The 17,068-nt window shown below is 35.0% G+C and overlaps 2 protein-coding genes across 2 annotated transcripts in view; one reads left to right on the top strand and one right to left on the bottom strand.

The window, feature by feature from the left end:
- The window catches only part of LOC117331943 (mitogen-activated protein kinase 14-like), a 31,272-nt gene extending 23,338 nt beyond the window's left edge, over window positions 1–7,934 (top strand). The window contains exons 4-12 of the mRNA XM_033890951.1: window positions 867–978; window positions 1,449–1,478; window positions 2,701–2,748; window positions 3,305–3,419; window positions 3,633–3,704; window positions 4,084–4,163; window positions 4,445–4,523; window positions 4,905–5,081; window positions 5,461–7,934. Coding sequence (XP_033746842.1) covers window positions 867–978; window positions 1,449–1,478; window positions 2,701–2,748; window positions 3,305–3,419; window positions 3,633–3,704; window positions 4,084–4,163; window positions 4,445–4,523; window positions 4,905–5,081; window positions 5,461–5,525 — 778 coding nt within the window. The 3' untranslated portion in view covers window positions 5,526–7,934. The remainder of the gene's footprint in view (window positions 1–866; window positions 979–1,448; window positions 1,479–2,700; window positions 2,749–3,304; window positions 3,420–3,632; window positions 3,705–4,083; window positions 4,164–4,444; window positions 4,524–4,904; window positions 5,082–5,460) is intronic.
- Window positions 7,935–12,686: 4,752 nt separating this feature from the next.
- On the bottom strand, window positions 12,687–17,038 carry LOC117331942 (ADP-ribosylation factor-like protein 6). Its single transcript, XM_033890950.1, has one exon. It carries the CDS (start codon window positions 16,778–16,780, stop codon window positions 16,214–16,216), a length of 567 nt encoding a protein of 188 aa, XP_033746841.1. The 5' UTR covers window positions 16,781–17,038; the 3' UTR covers window positions 12,687–16,213.
- Window positions 17,039–17,068: the final 30 nt, after the last annotated feature.

The raw sequence follows: 17,068 nt of genomic DNA, 5'->3' as shown, positions 1-17,068 counted from the left end.
AAAATGGACTGTTTATTCTTACATGCTCAATATTACACAGCTCACATTTCGCATGACAATTTTTATGGGTAAAAAATTGAGACTAAATTAAACAATATATACGTATATATAACCCCATCCAGTTTCCTTTAGACAATAATGTACATTTTTATTTTTTGACTGAAGTAATATACTGCAGAAGATAATGATATAAACTATGCATGTGTGATTTAAAAAAGCAAAAAATTCTTTAAACGAAACATTTTTGATAATCTATGTGAAAGTATGAATAGACAAACATAATTTTTTTTTGGTAAAATTCTCAGTCTGGATGCTGTTAGCACAAATGATCTAAATTTTTATTGGCTGTAGACTTTTATTTATCGTTGTTATCTTGAAGGTACGTATCAATTCAAAATATTGTTTTTATGACCAGCAATATTTAGGATCGAAGTTGAAATAATGCCAGTGTGTATGGAATGATGAATATGTTACGGTAAAAAACCTAAGGATAAATTGAGAACAATTGGATTCCACTGGCCCCGACATTGACACAAGATATTCTGATAGATATATAGATATCTGGTGAGGCCTGGTGTCAGGGCCTAGGGCCAGAGGAAACTCGGGCTAGTTGTGTGAATGAATTAGCCACATAAAACTCTTGAAGTTTTTGAATGACTTACAGAAGAAAAATATCATTGCTTTTTGGACCTGTAAATCTTGATTTATTTTTGGCATTACAGCCAGGTGAAACACCTTCCTACACAGATGAGTTTCAAGTACAAGCTGTGAGACAGTATCAGTTTGTGTTAATGTAAAGTGTTTATTAGGTGTACAGAATCAGTAAGTGTTACTGTAAACAGGTCATGACCCCTTGTTTATAACAGCTACCTGGTAACTCACTTGATGGGCGCTGACCTTAACAACATAATCAAGACACAGAGACTTAGTGATGATCACGTCCAGTTCCTCGTCTACCAGATCCTTCGCGGGCTCAAGGTACACATCTATATGACCTTCAATCAATTTCATATTATGATTGGGTAGCAAAAACAACTTTTTTAAGATTCCATTTGATAATTCATTCATATACATGAGAGTTTAAAGTTTTATACTTAATTCAGTGTTTTGAAATATCCCCCAACCTACAAATTATATGATATTATGACAAAAAAGCTATTTCAGTATTTCAAGAATGTAGCATTTTCACCCTTGCATTGACTGCAATGATAAAGTTGAAATCGGAATTCATTTCAATTTCAAATTGAATATATGCATTGTGAAATTATTTTGTTGGCAATTTATGCAAAAATTACAAAATGATAATTAGTCAGATTTAATGTATAAGCTTTGTGAATTTAGATTGACATTTTTGAACAATTAACATGTAAATAGACCTAGTCAGTAAATAAACAATTGATATTTCACAATATAGAAATGTTGAAATAAATTTACATGTCTAATTTCAGTACATACATTCAGCTGGGATTATTCATAGGGTAAGTGCCAAAGGTTAGACTGTCAAAGATCTGCTACCTACTCACATGTCAACAGGGATCATACAGTTAATTAAAAGTCCCTTACCAGCGAAACCTGGGGGACTAGAGATTTCCTCCCCGTCCGACTGTCCGTCCGTCAACTCAGTTTTCCATTTTTTTTCTCAGCGGTGCTTCAAAGTATGTTGGTAAAAGTTGGTATGTAACTTCAGTATGAGAAGCTACAGATTAAGTTCAAGTTTCAGGGTTTTTGGGTCAACTCAAGGACACTATTACTATTTTTAGAAGGGGTCAGTAGGGGAAATGTATTGCTTCAGCAATACACAGCATGCTTAATTGAACGAACATTTTCACTACTGATAAAACAATCATTTAGTGTCATTTTCTGATGTTAACTTTTGATAAATATTCATGTCAATTCATACTCTATAACATAAAATGTTTGTGTGTACTTTCTTTTGTGGTTTGGAGTTTTCAAATTTTTGCCCATGTAACAGATATATATTAAATAGTACATACATACAATAATATTCATTGTACTTTTTAGCTCACCTGCCTGAAGGGCAAATGAGCTTATGCCGTGGTGCGGTGTCCATCCATCCATCCGGCGTCAACTTTTTCCTTTAAACAACTTCTTCTCAAAATCCAAGAGGCCTACAGACCTGATATTATTCATGTGTTATGCTGGGATGAATGGCTGCCAAGTTTGTTCAAATGAACCACCTGGACCTTCATTCAAGGTCACATGGGTCAAATAGGCTAAATTCTATTATTTCTCGATAGCAAAGAGACCTGATATTAGGCTAATTGATTGCTGGAATGAAGGAGAAGAAAATTTGTTGACATAAATAAACCTAGCCTACTCTGATAATTGAAAAAAGTGCTTTGGGCCTCTTGTATTTATATTTGTGATTTCATATAGCAACCACTAGAACAGGAAAGTTTATACAAATGTTTCATGTTACCCTGGGTATAGAGTATTCAGATTATATAAATGAAGGGACCAATTTAGAAGACAAATAATGAGTAAACTGTGAATTAAAAAAAAAAATGTGAGACTATATATTCACATCTAATTAATTTTTCGTTTACAAGCAATGACATTTGGGGAAATGAAAATGTTAATCAGTTTTCTCTTGACCATAAGATAGTAAGTTTCAGTTCAGTCCAAATAACTGATGAGAGTTTGTCATATTAAAATAAATTACTGATTTTCTGTTCACAGGATCTCAAGCCAAGCAATATCGCTGTCAATGAAGACTGTGAGCTCAAGGTAAGTAAGCGTATTAAACAGATACCGATATTATACTAAAGGATAAAAATCAAATTGAAGAATAAGTCATCATATTTATCATATATCCCATTTTCAGAAGACTAGACCCTGAGTGATTTTACACCAGAAAATATCTCCCTGTCTCAGGACTTGTTCCTTAAGGATTACTAAGTATATCAAAGAGACATACATCCCCCTCTAAGTTCTTAAGGGATTTTGTCATAGAAAGCACATACCTTTTGAAAGACAAGATTCCATTGGAGGAATTACCCCCCCTTTCTTAATGTGACCATGCTCTATAAGATCATAACAGAATTATCTGCCATATAATTTCATACATTTGGATGTATTAATTCCTTGAATATTAGTTTAGAGTTTATCTATTCTGTAAAAGCTCACATGTAAATGCTCACCACTAAACTTTGATACATATGATACCCGTCGATAGTTCATGTTCTTCAGTGTATTTCTGATATTCAGCTTGGAGTAACATACGGTATCACTTTCAATACCATAGTGATATTACATGTAAACCATATTTACCGTCATATTTCAGATTCTGGATTTTGGTCTGGCACGCCACACAGAGTCGGAGATGACTGGATATGTTGCTACCCGCTGGTACAGGGCTCCGGAAATCGTCCTCAACTGGATGCATTATACCCAGACAGGTATTTAAGGAGAAGGAACTGATAGTAATTCTTAGAGAAGGGACATAACTCATATAGAGTATGCACATTATTATGACCCTCCCTGCAATATAATTATCCCCGTGTACTGGGTTTAAGCAGTATTTCAATATGGATTAAAAGGATAAAAGAAACAAAAAGATGAGAGAGACAAAAATTGTTTTAGGGAGATAACATATTAATGTTTCATTTCAGTGGACATTTGGTCAGTGGGGTGCATTATGGCTGAGATGTTGACCAGTAAGCCTCTCTTCCCAGGAACAGATCGTATCCTTCCTTCAATTGCAACGTTACTTGTCTAGTCAGTCTCAACACTATGGGCCAGTTATTCCTAACCTCCTCTCTCCTTTTCTGCACAGTACTTTGGTTTATTTTTTCCTGGAATGATATAGTTTCATACTTTGAAAAAATATTTTGTATGTTCCGTGTGTAGTCATCTGTTTGGAATGATAGTTCCTGAGAAAATGCTTCTATACACAGTTCATTATAGATTTTTAAGGAAACCCCTTGCATTGTACATTAATATAATATGGTGATCACTGATGAACCTAATCCAGATGAACAAGCATTGACTGGTACCTGGTCTGTATAAACTGATGTCCTTGACTCTGATCTGTATGAAGTAATGTCCTTGACCCTTGTACAGATATAGACCAGCTCAGCCGTGTGTTGTCACTAACAGGTACTCCAGATGAAAAGCTTCTTCAAAAAATAAGCAGTAGGGAGGTAAGTGTTCTGTATATCTGTCATGATGCCCATGGAATGGACATTTATTTCAACACCACCATAATATATCATTACTTTGACTTGTATTTCAACAATAACAATAGGAATACATTGTATATGAAAAACACCATAGATAACTTTACAAACATTTAGTTTTACATACATGTCAGTACTAAATTTGTAACAATAGTCCATCACTGTTGGTCCAACATAATGGGATTCTTTAAGATGATATGTTTCATTGTTGCATCATATCAAGAAGAATTTTACATTTTTTGCAGGCAAGAAACTACATTTCATCAATGCCAAAGTGGAACAAAAAGCCCTTAGGTGAAATATTTTTACATGCAAACAAAAAAGGTACGTACAGTCATTTTGGTGTAATTGGTTCTAACAACATTATTGATTACATGAAGACCCTTGTAGGATCCTTCACCAATGCCAGGGCAAGTCTTCCAATGTAACAATTACTTAGGAGTATGGATGTAGTGCATTTTGTTATTGTAAATTTTGGAAAATATTACCTTTAAAATGGAAAATGCATAAATTTTAAAGTAAATGATAGTTATTTCAAGAATTTGATTTCAACACACAAATTTTTGTCATGGTAAGTAATCTTTAATATGTAAGGAGTTCTTGCCCTTGCTTCTGAAAGATAATTTGTGTTAGTGTCCCCTTATCATTGCATCAACATTTTGATAGCCCAGCATTTTCTTTTATACAAACGTTGGTGTTTTTCAGCTTTGAATCTGCTGGATCACATGCTGAACCTGGACGCTGACAGTAGAATTACAGCAGAACAAGCCCTAGCCCACCCCTACCTCGCCCAGTATGCTGACCCCTCCGATGAACCTGTTGCAGACCAACAGTATGATGACTCCTTTGAAAATTTGGATCATGATATACCAGAATGGAGAAGTAAGCTTATTCACTCATTTATTTACCGGTGTATCAACACATATATTGGCACTGAACATTTTTTTTCTAAATTCCTAAAAATGATTAATACTAGGATACTAGGTTTGGTGAAAAATAGAAATGACATAAATAAAATTTCTTTAAACAGAGTCCTCATGATATTGAATCTTGTGGGTTACATGTATCGGAAGGGAGCTACCAAACCATGTTCAATACAATTCTCTGGGTTATTCCATGTATGGCTGTATGGGGAGGGACATGGCTGGTGAAATCTTAATTGTTTGTACATGTGTTGTGGGACAGAGTAAAAAATATTGTAGTTTGTGAATTATGTTTTGTTTTATGTGTGTTTATGCTACAAATTTATTTATATTTTCAGAACTTGTGTATGGTGAAGTGGTCAATTTCGTTCCTCATGAAAACATGCAGCAAATTATGCAATAAATGATATTAAAGGAAATCTTACTGCATGTGTAACTGTGGCAATATTACTGAACACCCTGATCTGGCTGTATGCAATATACACTGACATTCGCTGGTTCATACGCCGTGGACATCCTTCTGAAACATGCGTCCAAGTGATTGATGGGTAAAACACGATACAAGGCTAGATCATAAACAGTCGGTCAACAAAACAATTCATTTTTTAGTATTTCTCATTCTTTCTGTGAACAAATATATTCAAGTAAAAGAATTCTACTTTTAACTGCTAGTCAGTAAGTTGTATTGTAAAAGAAAATGTTCTATGTATCATTTAAGGTGTATGTGTGTCATTTTTTTTATCCAGATACCAAAATTTTGAAGTTTTGAGGAATTGTGAAGTTACCCGACACCATATCTGGATGTGATGTTTGGTAAACTTCAAGCAAACCACCTTTTTTGTCAATAGAAAGTATTTTCATTGTAATATACATTTAAAGAATTCTAAATTTGTTACAGTTTATAGTTCTGATTTCATGTTTTTCACACTTAACATTTAACTGCATTTGGTATGGATGTTTATGACCAAATCAGGTTGATCACTGTTACAGTAGACTGATTACCTTTATGTCTTGTGATTACAAAATTGCTGATTCCATGTGATTAAGGTACACTTTGCCATTTCATTGTAGACAACATTTGACATATCGTCTCTTACTTGTTCATGATTACAACACACATGCATAAACTAAATAATCTGTGTATATATATGTATGTATAAGGAGTACATGTACGTGTATGTACAAACGAAACAAAGCAAGATTTAGTTACTAGTGCTTTCGTCTGTATTTGGTTTTATCAGACAACCGTAGATTTTGTAATATATGTAGGCGTCATTCCTAGATTTGTTGTTGGATCGATTAAAATTCAATTGATTTTTAAATCATGACATGTAATTGATGAGGCAAGATCATTTATTTTCATTCAAGATCAATCTGCTTGTCACAAATTAAGTGATTGTCTGTGACTGAACAATTTGATACTTTTTTATCTGAATTGTACAGATATTATATGTGATTGTTATCTAGTTGCATTTGGTTATTTGATCACTGCAAACCAAGTCTTTTGTGCACTTGTTATATATTATTTTGACAGTAATGGATCAAAGAGTTTAAAAATAATAATTTTGTTTTGCTAAAATAAATGCAGAGTTACCTATTCTTGTCCTGTAATTCTGTAAACAATGCTAATATAAATGCTTTGAAAAAAACAGCGGAAGCTGTGTATAAATTACTGTTTGATTGTTGTAGAAATTCTTTATTCTATTTCTTGTTAAAGTTTTGTAAATTTATTACACATATATAAAAAGAACTATTTCTTTTTTATGTACGGTACTTACCTCTGATATCAAGTTCCTGTGTTACTTTTCTTCAATAGTACTGGGCCACATTGTTCAAAAGTTGATTAGCTTGATCACCACTTGATTAGTGAAAATCTCATTTACCCCTTTACTTCATTAAAGTTCAAACTTTTTGTGTATATTCCTTCAAATGGGCAGGTAAGGAAGAGGCTGAGGAGTATTAGAGTTTCATAAATTTTGTCAAGTTATTTTTACCACAAATTATTTAATCAGGATTTTGAAATTTCTGTTGAATTGATTAGCCTATATCACCTTTTGAACAACTGGGCCTAGTACTTAGTATCAGGTCTTATTACCAGGAATCTGTCAGTCATGTAAATTTGGGATTAGATGTACTTTGTTAACTGTTGAAAACTCATTCCAAACCTGACAGATGACATTAGTTTGCATAATTTTGATATAATGTGTTAAAAAATTTCATGTGTTTGTAGTATATGAATTACAGTATATTTAAGATTTATAACTGTTTATAAGCAATGATTTCATATTAAAAAAAAAAAATTCCAAACAGAACAATTTCAGTAGATCAAACCAGTGTAAATATTCCATCAGACTTCCTTATACAAGTGACCAATGTGTAATTAATCCTAGACGGTACATGTATATTCAGCATTTGTACACAAGGCTGAATACCAGACACAGTCGCTGTATGCTGAATGATTTGTAAATCTCGGAGGTTGTCAAATATAAAGTTAACTATACAATTGATAAATGTTTTTAGACTTCCTCTTGGAACTTTTCAGTTCAAAAATAGATTTTTGCTATGAACTTGTATTTGGTTTATGAATTAAATTTTCTATAATTATTCTCTTTTTGTACTATTTTAATTCAAAACTATGCAGTGCATTGTTTCATGATATAAACTTATTGTGGTGATCAGTTTTATTGTTATGTCATTGTTTGAACAGTACTGTAATAAAATGTTCATCAGGAGTCATTGTTCTACATCAATATGTAGATAACGTTCATCACGATATGCTTGTCCTTGGATTGATAAAGTTCTTTGAGCTGGATTGCTTTGTTGTGTTGTATTTTATAGAACAGGGCATGTTGTATGTTGCTTTGCAAGAGCTGCTGGCTGTTGGCAGCATGGGAAATACTTCAGTTACAAGATTATGTAATACATTACTATAAAACACAGAAATGAAGAAGAGATCTGGTTTGAAAAGTATTCTGGTACTCAATTGTTGACACACTTGTTCATCATCTCACTTCTTTTGAATTTGAAATAATCCTGAATTGGTAGCCGATGTAACATTGAAAACATTTCCAAAGATGGCGTGTCAAATGGAGCATCTAAAAGCGATCTAGCAGCTATGGATATTGGACACAAGCCTGATGTAAATCTTTGGAGACCAGGTCAATCTCCCAACTGCAGCATCATAACACTTAAAAGGTACAAAAATGACCTTTTTTTTTTTTGTTGGAACAATCGAGTGACCGTGACCAATAATATCTAAAGTGTACTAGTTTTGTGTATTCTAGCTTATACAATCACAAGTAAAATGTCTGCAGTTACCTTCAACTTGGCTGCTGAAATATATTGTACCTGGTAAGTATGAAGTAGTTAGCAAAATGGGGAAAATAACAGAATCAAAGAGCCACGAGTAACAAATCTATAATCTGTAAAACAATTCCCTCATCTAGGAACATGTAGGTACCCTCATAAACTAACGTGTTGATACCCTCGTCAACGAATGTGTAGGTACCCTCAACAAGGAACATGTTGGTACCCTCATCTAGAAAAACGTCTGTACTCTCATCTAGAAACATGTCGGTACTCTCATCTAGAAACATGTCGGTACTCTCATCTAGAAACATGTCGGTACTCTCATCTAGAAACATGTCGGTACCCTCATCTAGAAAAACTTCTGTACTCTCATCTAGAAACATGTCGGTACTCTCATCTAGAAACATTAAGGTACTCTCATCTAGAAACATGTTGGTACTCTCATCTAGAAACATGTTGGTACTCTCATCTAGAAACACGTCAGTATTCTCATCTAGAAACATGCCAGTACTCTCATCTAGAAACAAGCCAGTACTCTCATCTAGAAACATATTGGTACTCTCATCTAGAAACATGTTGGTACTCTCATCTAGAAACATGTCGGTACTCTCATCTAGAAACATGCCGGTACTCTCATCTAGAAACATGTTGGTACTCTCATTTAGAAACATGTCGGTACTCTCATCTAGAAATATGCCGGTACTCTCATCTAGAAACATGTCAGTACTCTCATCTAGAAACATGTCAGTACTCTCATCTAGAAACATGTCAGTACTCTCATCTAGAAACATGCCGGTACTCTCATCTCGGAACATGTCTCTACTCTCATCTAGAAACATGTCAGTACTCTCATCTAGAAACATGTTGGTACCCTCATCTAGAAACATGTCTGTACCCTCATCTAGAAACATGTCGGTACTCTCATTTAGGAACATGTTGGTACTCTCATCTCGGAACATGTTGGTACTCTCATCTAGGAACATGTTGGTACTCTCATCTCGGAACATGTCTGTACCCTCATCTAGAAACATGTCTGTACCCTCATCTAGAAACATGTTGGTACTCTCATCTCGGAACATGTTGGTACTCTCATCTAGAAACATGTCTGTACCCTCATCTAGAAACATGTCTGTACCCTCATCTAGAAACATGTCGGTACTCTCATCTAGAAACATGTCTGTACCCTCATCTAGAAACATGTCGGTACTCTCATTTAGGAACATGTTGGTAATCTCATCTAGAAACATGTCTGTACCCTCATCTAGGAACATGTCGGTACTCTAATCTAGAAACATGTTGGTACCCTCATCTAGAAACATGTCGGTACTCTCATCTAGAAACATGTCGGTACTCTCATCTAGAAACATGTCGGTATTCTCATCTAGAACCATGTCAGTACTCTCATCTAGAAACATGTCGGTACTCTCATCTAGAAACATGTCAGTACTCTCATCAAGAAACATCATTACATGTCGGTACTCTCATCTAGAAACATGTTGGTACTCTCATCTAGGAACATGTCTGTACCCTCATCTAGAAACATGTTGGTACTCTCATCTCGGAACAAGTCTGTACTCTCATCTAGAAACATGTCGGTACTCTGATCTAGAAACATGTCTGTACCCTCATCTAGAAACATGTAGGTACTCTCATCTCGGAACAGACAGAAGAGACGGACCATTTTAAAAGAGCTCAAATTATAAAACTCCAAGGCTGGAGCAGCTCCAAGCAAGTAGTTATGGTTGAGCTGACGGAGCAATTGGAAGACAGGATGGAGGAGGCAAGTACACAGAAGCAACTAAAGTACCAGTAGTTGTAATGTCAGGAGCAGGGATGGTGGACATGGTGTCTGCCTATAGAGGTCAGCTGCAGGGATGGTGGACATGGTGTCTGCCTATAGAGGTCAGCAGCAGGGATGGTGGACATGGTGTCTGCCTATAGAGGTCAGCTGCAGGGATGGTGGACATGGTGTCTGCCTATAGAGGTCAGCAGCAGGAATGGTGGACATGGTGTCTGCCTATAGAGGTCAGCAGCAGGAATGGTGGACATGGTGTCTGCCTATAGAGGTCAGCAGCAGGGATGGTGGACATGGTGTCTGCCTATAGAGGTCAGCAGCAGGGATGGTGGACATGGTGTCTGCCTATAGAGGTCAGCTGCAGGCGATTCCTTGATCAATCTGGCAGGCCCTAGGAGTGCTAGGAATAGACAGAGGAAACTGGTAGGGGCATCAAACAGATGGACAGATGTTGCTCCAAGCTGAATATGGCGGAAGAGGTGGGAAAGATGGAGCAGTCAACAGACTGGGTGCTAGACGCAGGGTGACAAGAGCCTGTAAGGCATCAGCTCTGCCTGAGTGATGCAGCAGGATAAACGAGATGTGGCGGGAACATTCAACACAACAAGCTCCAACAACAGTGAGCTGTAGCAAGAACAGTCCTGTCCCTGATTGGGCCTGATCAACCCAGCAAGTGCACCTCTTGACAATGTCCACCTGATGATGGTACTTGCCAGCACTGGATTAACCCATATATTCAAGGTATCAAGGGAACATGTAGGTATTCACATCAAGGAACTTGGTTAAAGATGTACAAGAGGCCCAAGGGTTCTGCATTGCTCACCTGGGTAGTAGTTATTTAAAGAATTGCAAAAAGATGCTACAGACCAAATTTTGGTCAAAATCCATTGATCATTAGCAGCAATTTAAAGGACATGCCTCTCTTTCCTCTATTGGGACCTGCGCATCTGACTGGCGAATCTTTGTCTGGGACAGACAAACGGATCTTGGTAACTGGGTTACCTCCTTCAGGAACAAGGTTTTCTGCTGCATTAATTAAAACACTAATAGTGTAGAAACTAGGTCAGTTTAAAACAAAGGTGACTTTGTCCCAAGAAGAAATCATAAGCAACCTCTTTCCTTAGTAGTTTTTAAAGATCAGGTTTAATAACACAATTGGGCCAACTACAGTCCCGTCTGGATGTGAAATTAATTGATGTAGGTCAAAGGTCAAAATGTCAGTGACCTACTTTAGATACACAATGTATTCCCTCACCTAGGTGAACCTATGCTTGAAGTATGAAATGACTTATTCTCAATACCCAAGAGTGCTAGTGTCCTAGTATTGGGCCAGTATAATTCTATGATGAACATTTTTGTGCAAATGAATGATCTTGATCTTCTTTAAAGATCACAGCTAGGAAATGTGTTAAAAGCTTTCAAACAATTGCCTTCTCAATAACCACGAGCCCCAGCATCATATTGGGTCAGTAGCCTTCTTGAGTAAAGGACTACTATGTTGTTAAAATTAATGACATTGACCTGCTTTCAAGGTCACAGAGGTCAAATGTGCTGCATTATTTGAACAATTTCTTCTTGCCAACGAAAGTATCATGCTGCAGCGGCAGGCTACCAAGTTTGTTCAAATGAATAACCTTGACCTATACTTCCAAACTAGACGGGACAACCATCATTAAAACAGATGATGATCCTAAGCTAGATTTGGATCAACTGGCTGTAACAGATGAAAGCAACAATCATTTTACTTTACCAAGCACTTTTGGAAAGGAACTGGCTGTAACAGATGAAAGCAACAATCATTTTACTTTACCAAGCACTTTTGGAAAGGAATGGCATGTTGGTAAAATAGAAAAATAGTTAAAGGGATATTTTGCATATGTTAGCATTTCAATTGCTTTTTGTAATATATGTACAAAAGCATCAACATGTTTTATGAAAATCATATAAATCAATATATCATATAAACAAACATATGCCATTTAATTTGTGGAATTTTGTTTATATATCTAGCTAAATCAAATAACAAAATGCCCCCAAGGCCCTGCTAAACAGGTTTACTTTCAATCAGAATCCCTCGTCATTTTCTATGCGAACAGTTGCTCTGGTTTGCTTTGCATTACAGTGTACACATTTGTTTTCATTCCACAATTAGTCAATCTATATGTCCTGGGGTATACCCACCTATTTTTCTTGTCCAGACTGACCACAGGAAAAAATATTTTGAAGCTGACAATAATTTTAAAGGTCAATAGAAATAAATCAAGTGTTCTTAAAATGTAAAGAACAGTCAGAAATTTTGCAACTTGTGCAGAATATCCCTTAAGATGTATAGCAGTACAGATGACTTATGAAATATAACACATGAGCTTTTAGCCCTGACACTCAGGCCCCAAGGAGCCACACCCTCCATTTATAGAACATTAGATCTCCTTTGCCCAATAATTCATACACAAGAAAAAGGGAGGTGTAATTTGTGATATTTATTGTTGCACAGTTTCTCAAACGTTTGTGTTGTGGTACAGATTGTACCATGTTTATCAGGTATCAGTAAATATACATGTAATCAATTTTCATTAGTAATGAAAGTTGGATCAGTTGTAAAATCATAAATAACACTTGCACTTTAACAACATGTACATATAATTACATTGTAATAGTACATAAAATCAAAAAAGGTGATTAACTTGAGGTTGTACAGAGGGTGTAAAAACCTGTAAACCTAATATTTGGACAAATTATTTGAGAAAATCTAGCAAGATGCTTGTCCAGGTATCTCTGTTATCATTAATTATAAGCTTTACACAGGTAAATAAATCAGAATAGTTTTCAGCTCAAATGGACCAATCACTTTTGTTTGATGTATAGAATATTGATTTTGACTCTTGCCCAATGACTGAAAGTTCATAAGATCAATTAAACCTTGTGGCTTATAGGAAAATGTTGATATGTGAATTTTCAGGATATATAGATTTAAAAACTATTAATGAATAAATTTTCTGATATTATTAAAAAAAAAATCTTAAATTGTTTGTGATAATGAATGATTAGATCATATTTATAACATTATCATGGTAATGTACAATCACCACTTTGAGGAATGGACGGATGTACATGATCACAACAAAACAATTTACACCAACACCAACAATAAAATACAACAATACATGACATCAGTGGGTCAGTTCTCACATGTACCACTATTCTATCTTCATTTTTCTTATAATGTTCTTCATGACAGCTGGAGACTGTTTATCAATATATATTTTTACTTAAATCTTAGCATCAATTTTCTAACCCAACATATATAATTTAACCATTTCTTAATGGAGTAATTACCTGTATATAAGCATACAGCACTTAATATACATGTTCATGTAAAATGTATGCTACATTTCAGTCAGTGTCAACCACACAGTGAGAATTCCACGTCTAACTGAAGAGCTTGATCAAGGGTGTAAAATTCCACTAGCCCGACATCCAGGGTTAGCTATAGTGGTTTCAGGTCAGGGCTAGCAGCTCCATAACACTTTTTTTACGCATACACAACAAATATCAGTGCTAATGATAAATGTTCAATGCGAACAGTTCCAGATAATATTTCTCGGACATCAGAATTAAAATGTGCTAAATTTCCTTGCAAAAGATAAATACTGATAAAACATGTATCTAACTTAATGTACAGTAAGTTGCTGTCAGACATGGGTGGCTATATATATATAGGCAATTATAGCTAGGCATTCAACATGTTCATTTTTTTTTAAATATACATTTGTACAACATATACCATATGTGTTCATTTTTTTAATATACATTTGAACAACATTCAAAATGTTCATTTTTTTAATATGCATTTGTATGATTATGTCTCCAATCATGATAATATATTAAAATTATGTAGATAATCTATTAATACATGTCAAATGGACATGTGTACACTACGTCCTTACTACATCAGCTTAAAACTGATAGACATTGTCCTTACTATACCAGCTTTAAAACTGACAGACATGTTTACAATCTAAAGACAGTAAACAAATCACAAATTGTGGCCTTATCACATTTTATCTTTTTAAGTTAATTCTACATTTCCAGTATTATATCTTCATAAGCTTATCCTAATGGATACTACTTTGAATTAAATTTTTCATTCTTGAATAATTTGTAATTAAAACAATGACAATAAAATATGACATTAATTACAGAACGATAATTCTTATGTAACAGGTTTTATGTCCGCTATTACGGCCTTTCAGCTGACGAGCTGCATAGACTGTACATGTGGAATGCAAGCTTATTAATTTAAGCAGTCTGTATATTTTAGAGCAGTATATGCAAGGGGAAATCTGATTGGTGGACAGCTCTAGATCTGTAAACAATACTAACTACAACTGTCGACCAATCAATATACTTACGTTCCACAGACAATGCATCGTCTGATCTTCAAGTTTTGTTGATAATCATATAGTAGTAATAGGGGGCCAATATATTTTTCTATGCCTGTGGTTTTTCATTTCCACACATACATGGTTGCATTTAGGTACCAGTACATTTTACTTCAATACATATTTGTAAATGTCATATATATGTTAAGAATAGTCTTGACCATATGAAGACAAGCCATAAGCTCAATAGACTATCTAGTATAAACAAAACTAATCGTTATTTTTATAACATGTATTAACACATGTATCCTGGCATGGGCTTAAAAAAGATGCATCTGCTCCAAAACTAGTACATGTATTTCTTATCATTAAATGATGACCATTGTATTATTTATTTCTGGTGACAATCACCCTTGATTATATCAATTTCACCAGGAATGTACTTGAATATATATCAGGGGGATTGGAACTAGTCGATAATTCCCTTTTCGACTCTTTTGCATTTGTTCACTGATCATGAACTGTGCAGCTGTCATCATAAATATTCTTAACAGCTGTTGTTTCCTGTGCAGCCTCAGGAGTTCTGGCCCCGACACCACAGACTTGGGACATTTTGACAGAAATAGATGATTATTATATTAAATGTCTGAATGTCAAAGTCTGGTATCAGGGCTAGAGGAAACTCATACTATTTGTGGCTATGTGACAGTGTCAACAAAACATGTATAGCCTTCCTCTCAGACTCATATACAACCAGCCATGGTTTGGTTCTGTGTTGTTTAATGTCCTATCAACAGCTATAGTAATTTCAGGATGAAACACAAGCCAGTCTATGAAAAGGGAAAGTCATTTATAACAAAAATAGCATGAGTAACATAAAATACAGGATCATCTTTTGTCAAATATGACAGTGTACAAATGTACATACATTATATTACCAATCAGTGAAAAAATAAAAAGTTTCTACAAATGTATTTTCTAGGGCCATAGATTTTGAAAAGACAACAAGTTTTTCAAGCCAAGAAAAAGTTGGTATGCAATACAGCAAAGATGTCATTTTCAATCCAAAATGTGACACAGTATAAAAATTCAAATGTAAAAAAAAAACAGTCACTAAATTATATCTAAACTTTATGTTGTAATGACAGTGAAAGTAAAACGTAACTTGCATTTATTGGCCGTCAATAACAGTGCAACGCTATAAACATAATTAAAAGAGGTAGTTCTACATTTCAGACATTACTTAAATTTATACTTGAAGTTAGATATATATAACTACTAGCTCCCATGTTCAGATTCAAGGGAAATTTTTGACAGATTGACTGTAAGTTTCCAATCTTAACTATTTGGTCATGAAAAATAAACTCATAAATTTCATTACAAAATCAAAGGCATTTTCTTTCAAATATACCAATGTTATCTGTGCTGTAGTTATTTGAATACTTAAGTTTCATTTGCTTACTATACATAGAATTAATTTGGGATTCTGACAAGTCTTTCAATTCACATGCTTCATTAAGTTTCCTCATATAGATATCCACATTGATTCCTTTGTGAGAAATGTCAAAAGTGTACGATAGTGTATTGGAATATTTCGAAACCATCTCATTTTGTGCCCATATTACTTTTTATTTCCTGTGTCAGCCAGTCAAATCCTTCCTGCAACCCTTCCCCTGTTATAGCATTACTTGCACATATATGCCATGGGTGGTTTTGTATATTTTCCAAATCCAATAATAATGTACATCTGACACTTGACATGGCATCTCGCAAGTCCATCTTGTTTGCAAAGAATAAAATTGGTATCCGTTTATCCTTGATATCTTTATTTTGCAGAACTTGATCTAATTCATCTTTTGCCACAGTCATTCTCAGTTTGTCACAACTGTCAATCACAAAAATGATTCCGTCACAGTCCTTGAAATAGTGCTCCCATATGTTCCTGTACCGCCCCTGTCCTGACATATCGAATGCCGTAAATTGTAGGAATTTGTTCTTAAACCTTTCCACATTGAAACCAACAGTGGGAGCAACATCTCCAGACCGTTTTTCCTCTGGTTTCAGTTTATCTAAAATCGTAGTTTTACCGCTGTTGTCCAATCCTATTACCAGTAGTTTTGCCTCCTTCTTCGACAATCCCATTAATTTTGCCAGTTTATCAAAAAATCCCATCTTGGTATCCAAAAGAGGCAGACCAAAACAAGCAGGTTTCAGCTTATTTCAAATTGTAGATTATCTACACAGTACAGATCAGTTCAGCACTACAGAAGGCTTAATCGTACAAAAACAATTATACACTAAGTAACGTTCAGTTTTCATAACATTTCGGACAGGATTTCCTGTCAAAGCTAACGACATGGGAATAGTTTTTACTCGATAAATGTTCACTTCACTTGTACCAGCATGTCGTCGTCGAGGACTCCATGAAAATATTTCCCATAAGCCCCTTTTAATCAGGCG

This window comes from Pecten maximus, chromosome 7 (assembly GCF_902652985.1).
Source record: "Pecten maximus chromosome 7, xPecMax1.1, whole genome shotgun sequence".
Taxonomy (NCBI): Eukaryota; Metazoa; Mollusca; class Bivalvia; order Pectinida; family Pectinidae; genus Pecten; species Pecten maximus.
This window is presented reverse-complemented; position numbering and strand designations above follow the sequence as displayed.

Bases quoted from the DNA above. Each gene is read 5' to 3' on its own strand.
- LOC117331942 (XM_033890950.1), bottom strand. From the start codon at position 16,780: ATGGGATTTTTTGATAAACTGGCAAAATTAATGGGATTGTCGAAGAAG.